General features: G+C 46.6%; 2 protein-coding genes across 11 annotated transcripts in view; one reads left to right on the top strand and one right to left on the bottom strand.

Moving 5' to 3' along the window:
* SEPTIN8 (septin 8) overlaps window positions 1-7,777 on the top strand; it is a 27,009-nt gene extending 19,232 nt beyond the window's left edge. For 4 of the 10 annotated variants that reach the window (XM_043466041.1, XM_043466040.1, XM_043466035.1 and 1 more), the window contains one exon: window positions 6,442-7,777. In XM_043466041.1, the coding sequence (XP_043321976.1) occupies window positions 6,442-6,607 (166 nt within the window). In that variant the 3' untranslated portion in view covers window positions 6,608-7,777. Of the gene's footprint in view, window positions 1-21; window positions 2,887-6,441 lie in introns of those variants that run through there. The other 6 variants (XM_043466039.1, XM_043466038.1, XM_043466034.1 and 3 more) reach the window with 3 other exon arrangements.
* Window positions 7,489-13,097, bottom strand: CCNI2 (cyclin I family member 2). The gene is made up of 5 exons (XM_043467576.1): window positions 13,049-13,097; window positions 10,448-10,914; window positions 10,016-10,147; window positions 9,382-9,456; window positions 7,489-7,743 (listed from the first exon to the last, which is right to left on the bottom strand). The coding sequence occupies exons 1-5, from the start codon at window positions 13,095-13,097 to the stop codon at window positions 7,489-7,491; spliced, it is 978 nt and encodes a 325-aa protein (XP_043323511.1).

Genomic DNA, 13,097 nt, shown 5'->3' with positions numbered 1-13,097 from the left:
TGTTTTATTTTTATTTTTCAGTTAACGCACGCACAGACTTACATGTCAAGAGCGGACTTTAGACTTTCATGTGTTAAGTTGCTTGAGTTACACCTTGTGACCCTTCTCCCATATCATGGTGTGAGGACGGACTGGGAGCCGGTACAGACTCCAGTGTTTACAGCCCTGCCTTGTCCCCCACCCCTGCCCCCCGGGCTGCCCAGGCCTGGCGGGCTACCCTCTCTATGCAAACTTGTTAAAGCCATGAATGCTGGAACCCAAAACTGATGAGGTTTATTTTTTTCAGAGCCAGTGGCTGGTCTTCCATTTACAGTGTCACTATTCCTTGACGGAGCAGTTTTGTGCCGCTCTAGCAGAGGCCCCAGCCGGCGATGCTCGGCCTAATTGTTCAGCGTCAAGATGGCAACTCATGCAGTGCCCTAGGTGTGGCCACGTGGTGTGGTATACATGCTGCAGAATTCCCCCCACTCCCCTTCATTTTAATTTTTCTAACCTAGAGCTTAATTTCAATAATAACTTTTAAAGCACTTCTAAATTTTTATTTTGGCACGAGTGTAAAGACAAATAATACCCCCTCCCGTTATTTTCGTAAGTAACACAGATTCCCTGATTTTTAAAAACTAAAAATATCTCTAAACCTTTCTTATGTATAAAGTATCCCTATAAAATATAGGGAGAGGTGGGTAATAAACGTCCTGTAATGACAGTGTTTGGGATTTCTTTATGAATGAAAGTGGATCATGAAAAAGGCCACGTTCAGTGTTGTTACTGTGAATGTAAATGGAACAGCAGCCCGAAGCAGTTATCTCTGTGCCCCCCCTCCCCCCCGAGGTGCTACCTGTGAACAGGGACCAACCCCATGTGTGCATGTTAAGTGTTTGACTCTTAATTAACTAAGACCGCCACTACCCCCCCCTCCTCCCACCCCCAGCCCAACCCTGCATATTCCAAATGCAAAGAGTGCTCAGGGGGAACAGGTTTCTCTCTGGGTCATTCTTTCCTTTTTCCTGGCTGAGTTGCAGGGAAAGAGATGAAGGTGCCTGATGTATGTAAACAATTAAGAAAAAAACTACCAGCAGAGGAGCTTTTTCCCTTTCAGCTGCATTCTTAAAAGAGAACCTTCTCAGAAAGTACAGCGTTCTATGTTCCTGTTGGTTGGCAAGCCACTGAAACTATCAGGGTTGAAAGTATGGCCTGATAATATGGGACATAAAAAATTAATAGATGAAAGGAAGGATCCCACTTAATGCTGATCAAGCGCTGTGCTGGACACAGGCTACCCAGAGTACCGCACAGCTCTGCCCTCAAGGAGCTCAGTCTAGTGCACTCTCTAGTTGGAAGCCTTAGGAAGCTGTGCTGATACATTGTTGGATTGGCGGTTTGTGTTTTTATGTCCTTCATTTTCTTTCCCATCATCTTTTCCCTCTTCCTGCCTTGGCTTGCTTTACTGATTTCCAAGGCTAGAGTTCTGGCTCCCTCCTGACCTTCTCAGATCATGCTCCATTCAGAGAGGGGTGGAGGGTGAGCTGTATGTATCCACTGAGGTATGACCAGGAAAAGGTGGTCTTTTTCGCTTCACCTGGAGCAGAGCAGGTTTTGTTGAGACTCAAAGTGAAAATTCTCCAAAGTTATGCCATGACCACGGGTGGATACAGATTTTTGAGGGGCTCAGGCTACTTGAGAAGCCTTCTTAAGAGAACATGAGTATAAAATCAGGTACAGGGCCTTGGAAGAGGCCCTGAGAATTAAGTTTTATTAGCTTTAGAGTAAACCCACTTGCGGTTGTAACTGGTAACTGATGCTTCAGTGTGGGTATCTAAAAAGGTAAATCAGCATATCTAAGGCAGATGTGGACTGCAAGTGACTTAACTCTAGGGTCATTATGTGTCTGAAAGTATATTCAGTTGGATGGAAGTATGACCTTTAAGATAGCCTCTGTCAGCTAGTGTATTTCTGAAGATGAGGCTCAATGACCCAGCAGGCTCGGTTATGTAAGAAATGAGCACTCCTGGCCAATCTGGGGACTCTTAGAGTGGTCAGATCCTGCTGCCCATCTACCCCCACCTGCACATGGGCTGCACCCAGGGCATACTTGGGTGGCCAGAATTGTGGCTGGTCACCTGCCTGCAGGCCCCAGGCTTCCAAGAATCTCGGGGCAGACCCGTCCTTGTTACATTTTCTGGGGTCTGGGCTGCCTCCACAGGACCCTCTGACTTTAGTGAGCCTCACTGCACTTTTCTCTCATGCTGTTTGTGTTTAGAATTTTGTCATTTTTAGCTGAGACCAAATTAATCTTTGGTGCACAAGGTGAGCTTAAAAACTTACCATTCATTGTTTAACAAGCTACCCACCTCATGGAATGTGACCCCTGTCTGCAGGATCTGATTTTCCCCTCATTTTCTGTCTCCGTATCATCTGTTGGCATTGTTAGGGCTGTCAGCGGGATCACTGGCATTTACTATCATGTCTTTCATGAACCAAGTTGATGTTGGGTAGGATCACCATATAATTTATTGCCCAAGCTGAGACTTTTGAGAGTGAAAGGAGATTTTGCCAAGTCAACGAGCATAAGCCATGATTGTCTCAGGCAAACTGGGAGATATGGTCACCCGAATTGTGGGTAACCTGAGTCTAGGTGGTCTGTACTTATGCAGACCGACTCCATACATGTTGTGTATGTCTTTGTGTGGGTTCCCTGTTAAGTGGGGCTCCTGTTACTGGATAAGAGGCCCAAGGGAAGTGTGGCTTGCTAGTCTGTTACGTTAACATGCTTTTCTAAAACTGCTTCACTTGTTAATTCATTTATTCCTTCATTCATTGACTGTTTTTGTTCCTTTCCATTCACTTTGTACTCATTTTTTTCATTAAATTTTGCATTTATTTTGAGTTTTTGTGGTGTCTTTTTTGGGCAGTGGCTTTTCTGATTTAATGTTTCCTCTATTAATCTGCTACAGCTGTGGTAAAATACAGCTTGTTTTTTCTGTGAACTTTGTGGGGTTGATCAGCTTCTATAGGAGTTATGTTTTAACTCTTGAATGGGTGTGGGATGGAGGCAAGATAGGAAAGAGAAGTTGCAGCCTGTGGTCAAAGGATCCTTATCAGACAAGACACGAGAGAAGGCAGATCCTGCCCTTGAAAAGTTTACATCCTTGTGGAGGAGGCTTGTCATAGGACAACTAACATTTGAGTTCTTACTGTGTGCTAGTCATTGTTCTAAAGTGCATTTACATGTATTAATTCCTCTAATCTTCACAATAATCCTATGATTAGGTACCAGTTTCTCCTTTTTATAGGCAAGGCACAGAGAGGTTAAGTAATTACCCAAGGTCACACAGCTCATAACTGGAGCAATTGAGGTTTAAGTATTGCTATCCTGTAGCCTTATTCCTGTGCAGTTTGACAGTGTAGGTTGGTGGACCTAAGAAGGTTTTGCTGAGGTGGGATGCTGTAGTAAGTAGGCAAATATTTGGTTGAGGAAGGGATGGCAATCTCCAGGGCCCATTTGTCGAGGAGCTTTCTCTGTTGGACACTAGGCTAATCTCCGGGAAGACCAAAATGAGGAGATGGAGGACTAAGCCCAGCAGGGAGACTGGCATGCTGGCCTCCCCAGTGAAGGTACAGCACCACTCTGCTCCTGGGCAGGCAGGTGCAGGGAGGCAGAGTCTTCACCAAGCTTTGAAGGACGAAGACTTTCCAGGAAGCCAGGAGAAATAGGGCCACCTTGGTGGAAGGAACTTGGCTCACCCAAACGAGGAGGTAATATTTGGACAAGTTTAAGATGTGTCCGTGATACTCATCTACTGTGTTCTTCTCTTAGCCCACCCACCTCTGAGCCCTGTCCCATCTCTGTTTTCGGCAGTCACAGCCCTTTACCAATCTCTGTGTGAATGGTGACAAATGGGAGATGGATCATGTCCTTATTTCTCCCTCCACAGTGAACCCCAGTCTCTAATCTGAAGTGGAACAGAAATTCCTAACTGCAGGGAAAAAATGTTAGAGGAGAGTAAGATAGAACTTAGGGCTCCAAGGCAAGCTTGAACAACATAAAAACTTAAAAACAAACAACAAAAACCCCTCACAAGTGGTACTTTGGCAATACGAAAGTTTGCTTCCCCAGAGAAGGGAATACTATTTACAGAAAGATGAAGCAACAAGGCTGTCCCTTACCCCCATCTGTGGCTCACAGGTCTATCTTCTTCTTTTCCCAAGAGATGGAGAGTTGGTTTAGCTCTGGGGAATGAAGCTTACATTCCAGAGCTACTTGGTTCCGGGGAGGGGAGGGGTCCAGGTAATTCTTACCTGTTTTCTGAAGTCAGAGACAGCCTGAGTTGGCGTGGGCCCTCAGGATTAGCCTCTGTTCCACCAATGACGGTGCTGCTTACAGTGGAAGGAAGGAGGCAGGGGAAGCTGAGGCCATGAGCAGCAGGCTGCCCCCCAGCACGTTCATTTGTGCTGGACTAGAGGACAGTTACTGATAGGGTTTGAGAGATTGCATTTCATGTGTGTTTGACTCTATCAAATCTCAATGCATGGTATCTAATACATGTAAAATAAGACACAGAAAGGATTGAAAGGAAGTCAAGTGTATTTGGAAAAAAGCTCCAACAAGCAAATCTGTCTTAACCAGAGGCAGAGATTTGTGCTGACTACAGTGCAGACACTAATACGGTATAGCTAGTATTGCACCTAGTAGCAGATCACCCTCTACATTTACAGAAAACTGTTCACTGTGGAAGGACTTCACAGATGACCTCTAAATGTGTGGCCCAGTCATTCACATCCCCAGGACTACTTCCACAGTCCCAGCTGGCGTCACTGTCAGCTGGACTCCACTGCCTAGAGAATGGCTCATAGTCTCACCGCTCCCCAGGGGCAGCTGGCTTCTCCCTCACAGCGTGCTAGTGGTCTCTCCCTCCTCTCTGCAGTAGTGGGAGCTCAGCTTCAGGACCTGCTCATCTCAACCAAAACTCAGGGAGCTGTGCCTTCCCAACACAAGGATCACCTCGAAGTGTCATTATTTAAACACAAAAGTTCCCCTAGTTAAGCCTGTAAACTAAGAGTTAACCAAGCAGAAATATGCCTAAAGCTTGAACTGGTTACTGTATATGAAATAAAGCACAATTTATGAATTGAGTTCTTAACAAAGAAAAGACTTAGATGCTGGGCAATCAGGGTAAATCCCATTTCTGCAAAGGCGAGCAGGGCACTTGGGACTTGAAGCCTGCACATGCTCTTGGTACAGGCCTGGGAAGCTGGAAAGTCCCGGCCAGTTCTGGCAGGTGGAGCAGCAGAAACTTGTCTGTCAGCACCCGCCTGGCCCTTCTGCCCTGAGCAAGGCCTGCCTCTGACCTCATAGTCCAGTTGTCTTATAGGCTGATACAGCCCTTGATGAGGAAGAAAAAGCAAGCTGCACTATGAGCATTTATTCCCTCTCCCTGGTTTCAGGCCCAGGGTCATGAGGGAGGCAGGAGTCTGAGTTTGATTTATCAGACTACCTTTCCCTTTAGGGACCCTGACCTGTCTTTTTGCCCCCTTGTTTCCCCCCCCCCCCCCCCCCCCCCCCCCCGAAGAATCAGGAGTGTTTTCTCAGTTGCTCTTTCAAGGCCTTCTTGCTTTCTTGTTGCAGGATCCATAAAGCCTAGACTATAGAGGAGTCGAAGTCCAGCTTTGCCAGTATGCTGTAAAGGGCTCTGGGGTAGGGCACAGATGCTGGCAGGTGAGCCAGAAAGTGTCTGTGCAGGAGGACGACTAAAGGCTTGCCAGTTGCTCCTTTACAAGTTCTTTGCAGCGGTTCCACTGCCTTATACCAACCTGTAATTAAAACAGAGTGGTCATCCTTGAGGCAGAACCATTTTACATTCTAAACAATGAGCAACTGACTGCCAGAATGTTAGCATGGAGCACTTCCAGGAAGTTCCAACCACCCAACTTGAGAACATTAACCCCACCATCTCAGGGACACCCATCTTCAACCTCAGTAAAAACTCATTTGTCTAACTGCATTCCATCTTATGCTGTCCATCCAGAGTGGTTCTGACCTCCCACTACCTACTTCATAGTACCTTGGTGCCTGTAAAGGGTCTGAAATTTATACTCCCCAGTGTTAAGCTCAGTGTTGTTTTCTCCTGAGCTCAACATGTCCCCACATCCTCTTGACTACCAGGGCTGCCACTGAGATACAGCTTCGCTCATTGTCAGAGAAGCCCACTGTGGTGAAGGGAACGTGTAGCTAATACTCAAGTCCAGAGGATAGGTCGTGTGTGGAAAGCCTAGCCCTTAGGAAGGGTCTTCAGAGTCATCACAGCCAGAGTATCTCCTGGAGCCCATAAGGGCCGAGAAGGGGCCATAGGTACCCTTTTGGGGGCAGAGTGCATCAGCTGAAGGGGCAAAACTGAGAGCCTGGTGTGGGGCAAAGTTGATGTCTACCTGTGCTTTCTTTAGCAGATCAGATATAGGAGTACAGCAGTCGGGCATGAGCCTCTCCAGCTCTAAGGTGATGATGACCAAGGCCAGTGTGGAGCCCTTGAACTGCAGCAGCTGGTGGCCCGCCATACAGTGCTGCAGCTGCCTGGTCAGGGACGCGACGTGGAGGGAAGGATTCCTCTGAGGCATCAGCTCCTTCACGTGGGGCCAGCCCAGGACCACCAGGGCGTGGAACTGGAGACCGTGGTTTTTATGTTAGAACAGAAAATCCCATACTTTTCATAGATCAATGACCAAAAGTGCAAAAAACAGTTTAAATTTTCATCAGGGAACATTAAATGTTGCCCAACCCTTTTCGTTCCCATCCATGGCCCCAGAAGGGGGTTGAGGCTTAATACCCACTGTGCGGCCAAGCTAAGCTTCAACCCTGGTGAGAAAAATACAGTCTGCTTTGTGACATGGTCCTTAAGAGCCTAACGTACCCACTTGACAGTGTTTCACTTCTGAAAAACAGAAGCAGACAGTTCAAGATTAAGGTAGCAGAGAAGTTACTTATATGTGCTCGACATGAGAAGAAACGCTGCCGCTTGGCCACAATGGTCAGTTTTTATAATGGTACAGCCCTTCATGATTTAATCGTCACACTTCATAACAGACCAAAACCCCATGACATTTCCATATGACATAATTTTGCCTTACTAACAGAATCCTATCCTTAAGGATGACCATCATTCTCTAACTAAAACAAATACAAACTAACATGACATTTTTAAGTGCCAGATCAATATGGTCTAAAGCCTCAGTAAGGATTGTGTGTAGGTGAATAAAGACAGCTAAGTGAATGTGTGTAAAGTGCAGCAAAAGCAGACAGATTTTTATGTACAGTATTCATAGAATGGAAAGTTAAATATTTTTGCAGTGTGTATTTAAAAGAGAAGCTCACCATAATAGTGCCGTCTAAATATCTTTGTAAAGGTAATGTCCTTTAGAAGCGGGAGTCTGGCGGAACCGTGTTGGATGTAAGATAATATTTTAACTCTGCCGTTATGTCGTGAGCCTTGTGGGTCACGTCACTGTGCTGCATGTGTAAGGACGTGTGCTTTGCCGTCCTATATTGTGAACAGCTGTTCCAAAGGCACAATGAGTCCAGGGTAGGCTCTGGAAGTTCCTCGTACTTACTGTGAACAGAAAGTCCAGCGGTGTCCCGATGTAGAGGTCCCAGTGCAGTTTGTCCAAAATAGCCAGCTCCATCCTGAGGAGCTCATTCGGGGAATAGCCAGAGCCATAATGCTTTATGAAGTCTTTTACGCGTGGAATTAACTGTAAAAAGAAAATAAAAGAGGCCAAAGCCCTACACTATGTCATAGTAGCTTTTGTTTTCTTGTTGCTGGGGACTGGGCATCCATGACCCTAGTAGAGTTGTCTTCCAGTGACCCACCACAGAAAATGCTTCTGAAAGAAAAACCAAACCAGATCTTGGCTATCTGTCAAGTCCCCAGGTAGTTGTGACAGTGTGTAGTAAATGTCACGTGGTCATCTGCTGCCAACAGGTCTTGATCCCCAACTGCACTCCAGCTCCTACTCAAAGGTGCTTTGGAGGCTGGGACTGTGCCGTCTCCCACATTCAGCTGCAAGAACTCACTCAAAGCTTTCCAGCTATGGACTCTACCCATTCCTGGTTCCAATCACTACCATGATTGTTAGTCATAGAGAGAAGTAGGCCTGTGAGCTTCCTGGTCTGCATCAGACAGACTCACTGATAAAACCTCCCAGAACCAGGTAACACCACAGCTGCAAACACATTCCTTTCAGCCTTAATTGAAGGCAGTTCAGTTCTGGAAAAACTATGACTCTTTCCCAGAGAAATTATAAGGCTTGTCTATGAGTAAACATTCAAATACCAAGTGCATTGAAGACTTGGTCCTACTCTTTTAGATAAACAAAAGTATAACCTCTAGGAGTAGTTCTTTTAAAGGTTATTTACTTGGTTCTTAGTTGAACAAAAGCATTTTTGCGGGACACACATTACATTCTAACAAACAGGGTTAAAATAGTTTTTAATCCAAGTTTGGAACTGGACACACCATGCCTTTTTCTGGCCCCTTGGACCCTGAGATCAGCCAAGGGGACCTTGTATTAATGGCAGTGGTTCCACAAAGGGGGAGAGGTTGGAGGGAGGGAAGAAGGAAGGGAGGGAGGTTTGGGAAGGATACTGGGAGAGGATCTTCTCCTGAACAGAAGCCATAGCGAAACTGAGAAATTCAAGCAAGCCTGAAGCAATTCCAGGGGCTTCTCTTCCACCCACTGCTTGTGGCCCTCGTGGCCCTCCTGCCCCTCCCAGACGAGGGTCCCAGACTCCCTGAAGACCAGTTTCTTTGACACAGGCAAGTCCTCAAGTCTCAAGCAGCTTTCTTAGATGTAGTTTCTGGGGGATGGCTATTAGGCCATATGGTCTGGGAGGCCACTTTCCTCTGCTTAGTGGGAGGTGGCATCTACCATCAACCAATGAGGCAAGATATATCTGCCAGGAGATCAGGCTTCTGGCTTTGGTGGGCCAGGACAATTCAGCTCTTCTGTTTTCCCATTTGTGGGGTACCAGAATTCCCATGGCCCAGATCGGTAAAGAATCCTTCAGGAGGCCTAGGTTTGATCCCTGGGTTGGAAAGATCTCCTGGAGAAGGAAATGGCAGTCCACTCCAGTATCCTTGCCTAGGAAATTCCACAAAGGAGTGTGGCAGGCTATAGTCCATGGGGTCGCAAGAGTCGGACTCAGCAACTAAACCACCACCACCAGCGTCTGACAAGCCTGAGGAACGGACAGCTGAGATCCTGGGAGGTGTGACTTTTCCCAAAATGTCCATTCCCAAGATCACAGACCTTTCAGGAAACTTGTGTTTCCAATGTTATACACCCCTATACCTCAAAAGCAGCCATTAATGAGCTTCCAGGGATGCATACCTCCTCTTCTTCATTAACTTTTGTAGCAAGTCTCAAGGAAGTAATTGTGACACAATGGAGTAAATGCTTTTTTATCTGCAGTATGGAAGAGACACATTTGCAAATATGAGTGCCAGAGACTAACCATAAAGCATGTGGGTTTGTTTTTTTTTTTTTAAGAAATCGAGTTTTTTTTTAATTTTTAAAAAGGACATTGTATTTATTCACAAAGAGTTTAGCCCATTTTTAGATGTGACCAGTGAAAACCTCCTGGTTTCAGAACCACAGATGACTAGTCAATAGCCCTTTGTTAGAAGACTGACTGGAGGTGGGAAATACAGCATCTTCTCAGGGAACACACAGGCCCCTCCTGGCCTCAGGCTGCGAGTACTGGTCCAGACAAGCACACCTGACCTCATAGCACACTGAGAGTCCTTTCTCAGCTAGGTCCTCTCATGCTCCCCAAGTCCACCACTGATGGCCACACAACACTGAGCCAGACAGGTAAGGTGGTAGGATTTTCCAATTCCAGTTCTATTCTGGGAGTCACTGACTTAATTTATAATGTTGGGTTTGAGCACGTGGGGTGGCAACAGGAAACAAAGGTGAGTTTCCACACCCAACCATCTGTCACCATCCCTCATAACTCCTTTACCTTTACTGAAACAAGGAGGCGGCTGAAGATAGTGAGAGCCAGGCTAAAAGTGTTCTGAGAGAAGTCAAAGATGTTCTCCACTCTCAGGAGCCACAACACAACTTCTCTGAAGGCTTCGCAAATTTCCGCCTGCTGGAAGGAGGAGGTGGGGGAGAGCAGGGAAGGTCGTTGGTCTCAGCCTATCAGTGGCTGGACCAGAGGTGTTGTAAGAAGCCCCTTCACCCGAAATAGCGGTCACATAAAAGTGTCTCTCTTGTCCAGATGTTCCCCCATTCAGACCCTCTCCTTCCTGCGCCCGTTTTTTGGGTCTTCAGCTGAATTCCCCAACTCAAACAAGCCCTCTTCCAAAGCCCTCTAGTGAAGCACCGTTTCAGTGAGATAAGCGGAGGGGGACGCACCCGGGGAAGGTGCAGGCTCCAGGGTGCGGCTCACCTGGTCGCGGGTGCACGTGGAGCCCGGCCTCGTCCCGTGCGCGCGTGAGGGAGGGGGATGACCGTGCTTCCGGGAGGGCCCCGCGAGGGTACCGGTACCTGGAGTTGGCCACCCCGCCACAGACGCGCCTCGCGGCCCTGGGCCTGCGTCAGGTAGGCGAGCAGCCGGCGCTGGTCCAGGAAGCCTCCCCAGGTTTTCTGCATGAGCCTGGGCGGGCTGGGGACTGGGGGCTGCGTAGATGGTGCGGGCGGCGGCCCCCCAGCTGCGGCTGGGTCGGGGGCTGCAGCTGGCCGAGCCCGCATTCCCGCCCGCACGGATCTGGTCCACGAAGGTGCGGGGAGCCGGAGAGCATCGCGCAGGCACGCCTCCGAGAAACTTTTCCGGATCGCGGCGGAGAGAGAGACGTTCCACGGCCGCGAGGGGAGCGGACGGCGAAGGGCCATTTCGCCTTGACTTTCGTCCGAACTCTTACCTGGACGTCGGGAGGATCTCACCTCCGAGGCCGAGTTCTGCGGCGCATGCCGCCCTCCGGAAGCCATGGCTGCGTCAGATCCTGGGTCTGGGTCCCGGCTTGGCTCGGCGTTTTCTACCCCAGCGTCAGTGACTTGCAGCTGGGGAGGCCACGAGGCGGGGCGGGGCGGGGCGGGGCGGGCTCAGCTGGCCCACCCCCAACCCCTGGCCCTGGGACTGTCCTGGCGCGCGGGGGCCCGCTCTCCCAGCCCTTTGTTCCCGAAGTGAGGGGCGCGGGCCTGGGACGCGGCGGGAGGGAGAGCGCGCAGGTGGGTGAAGGATCCTCTGTATTCTTACTCCACCCCGCGCCCACCCACTGAGCCCCTCTTCCGCACCTAAAGCCCTAGCCCCAGGCGCAGAGTCCCCAGCCGGGCTGGGGCGGCTGGTAAGCAAGCCGCCCTGGAGAAGGTTATCTATTGAAGGCTGCAATGTGTTAGGCGCTGGAACATAACAGTGAATAGAAGAGACGTGGAACTTGTATTCTAGTTAGGAAAGAGGAAAGCTTGAGTAGAACATATGAAAATCCCAGCAATTCCACTCCTAGATAGATGTCCAACAGAAATGCATATGTGAACCTACATGTTCACAGAAGCACTATTTGTAGTAGCCCTAAACTGGATACAACCCAAATGTCCATCAATAGTTGAATGGGATAAACAAATTGTGGTATAGTCACACGATATAGGGGATACTATACCACATTGAAAAAGAATGAACTGCTGCACCCAATAAGGAAGAATCTTAGAAACATAATATTGAATGTCAGAAGACAGATAAAAAAGGATTCATACTGTATGATTTCACTTATAAAAAGCATAAAGAAGGGATCTATAATGTTAGAGTCAAGATAGTGGTTACCCTTGGGGGATGTGTGTGTATGCTACAGAAAACTACAGAACATTACTGAAAGAAATTAAAGAAGATCTAAATAAATGGAGAGACATTCCATGTTTATGGACTGGAAGATTTAAACTATTAAAATACCAATAGTTCCAGAACTGTCTATCAATTCAACATAATCCCTGTTAAATTTCTAGCTGTCTTTTTGATTCCTATAGCATATCATATACAAAAATAACTGAAAATAGATCATAGATCTAAACTAACAAGGTGTTTTAAAAATTCCTATGAACAACCAAGGAATTCAGAATGATCAAAACTACCTTGAAAAAGCAGATATGTAGGCTTTGTAGTATCTAATTTCAAAACTTACTACTAGCCTATGGTAATCAAGACAATATAGTATTGGATGGACATATAGATTCATGGAATTGAAATGAGAATCTGGAAATCAACCCTCATATTTATGACCAATTGTTATTTGCCCAGGTTGCTACAATAATTCAATGGAGGAAAGAAGATTCTTTTTAGCAAATGGTGATAGGACAGATGAATATTCACGTGCAGAAGAATGAAACTGGATCCCAATAACATATAATATACAAAAATAACTCAAAATAGATCATAGATCTAAAGGTAAGAGCTAAAACTAGAAAACTGTTAAAAAAGAAAATCTTCATGTCTTGAGTTAGCAAGTGGTTTCCTAGATTTGCACCAAATGTACAAGAAAATAAACAACAAAAGAAAATTTTGGACTTGATCAAAATTTAAAACTTTCGTGCTTCAAAGAGCAGCATCCAGTAATTCAAAAGACAACACACATAATAAGAGAAAGCACATGTATATCATATATCTGAAAAGAGACTTGTATTTAGAATATTTAAAGAATTCTTACAACTTAATAATGAAAAGGGCAAATAATTGATTAGACATGTCTCTGAAGGAGATATTCAGATGGTCAAAAAGCGTGTGAAATCATGTTCAACATTACTAATCATCAAGGAAGTACAAATAGAAGCTACAATGTGATGCTATTTTACATCAGCAGGATGGCCATAATAAGCAACTCAAGACAACTGCAGGTGGTGGCGAGGATGTAGAGAAAATTGTAAACCTCATACACTGCTGGTGGGAATGGAAATCCTCTTACATTGCTGGTGGTGCAGCCACTTTGGAAAACAACTTGATAGTTCCTCAAAATGTTAAACATTAGTTACTAAACGATCCATCAATTCCACTTGTAGTATATACCCAAGAGAAATGAAACATGTTCACAAAAACTTATAGCAGCATTATCCAT

This window comes from Cervus canadensis, chromosome 4 (assembly GCF_019320065.1).
Source record: "Cervus canadensis isolate Bull #8, Minnesota chromosome 4, ASM1932006v1, whole genome shotgun sequence".
NCBI classification, from domain to species: Eukaryota; Metazoa; Chordata; class Mammalia; order Artiodactyla; family Cervidae; genus Cervus; species Cervus canadensis.
This window is presented reverse-complemented; position numbering and strand designations above follow the sequence as displayed.

What these genes read in the sequence shown, in the direction of transcription:
- CCNI2 (XM_043467576.1), bottom strand. Translation starts at nt 13,097, where the DNA reads ATGGATAATGCTGCTATAAGTTTTTGTGAACATGTTTCATTTCTCTTG. An exon ending in GCCTCCTTGTTTCAGTAAAG is followed by an intron (nt 9,457 to 10,015) that starts GTAAAGGAGTTA and finishes TCCATACTGCAG; the next exon opens with ATAAAAAAGCATTTACTCCA. An exon ending in AAGTTAATGAAGAAGAGGAG is followed by an intron (nt 7,744 to 9,381) that starts GTATGCATCCCT and finishes TTCTTTTTACAG; the next exon opens with TTAATTCCACGCGTAAAAGA.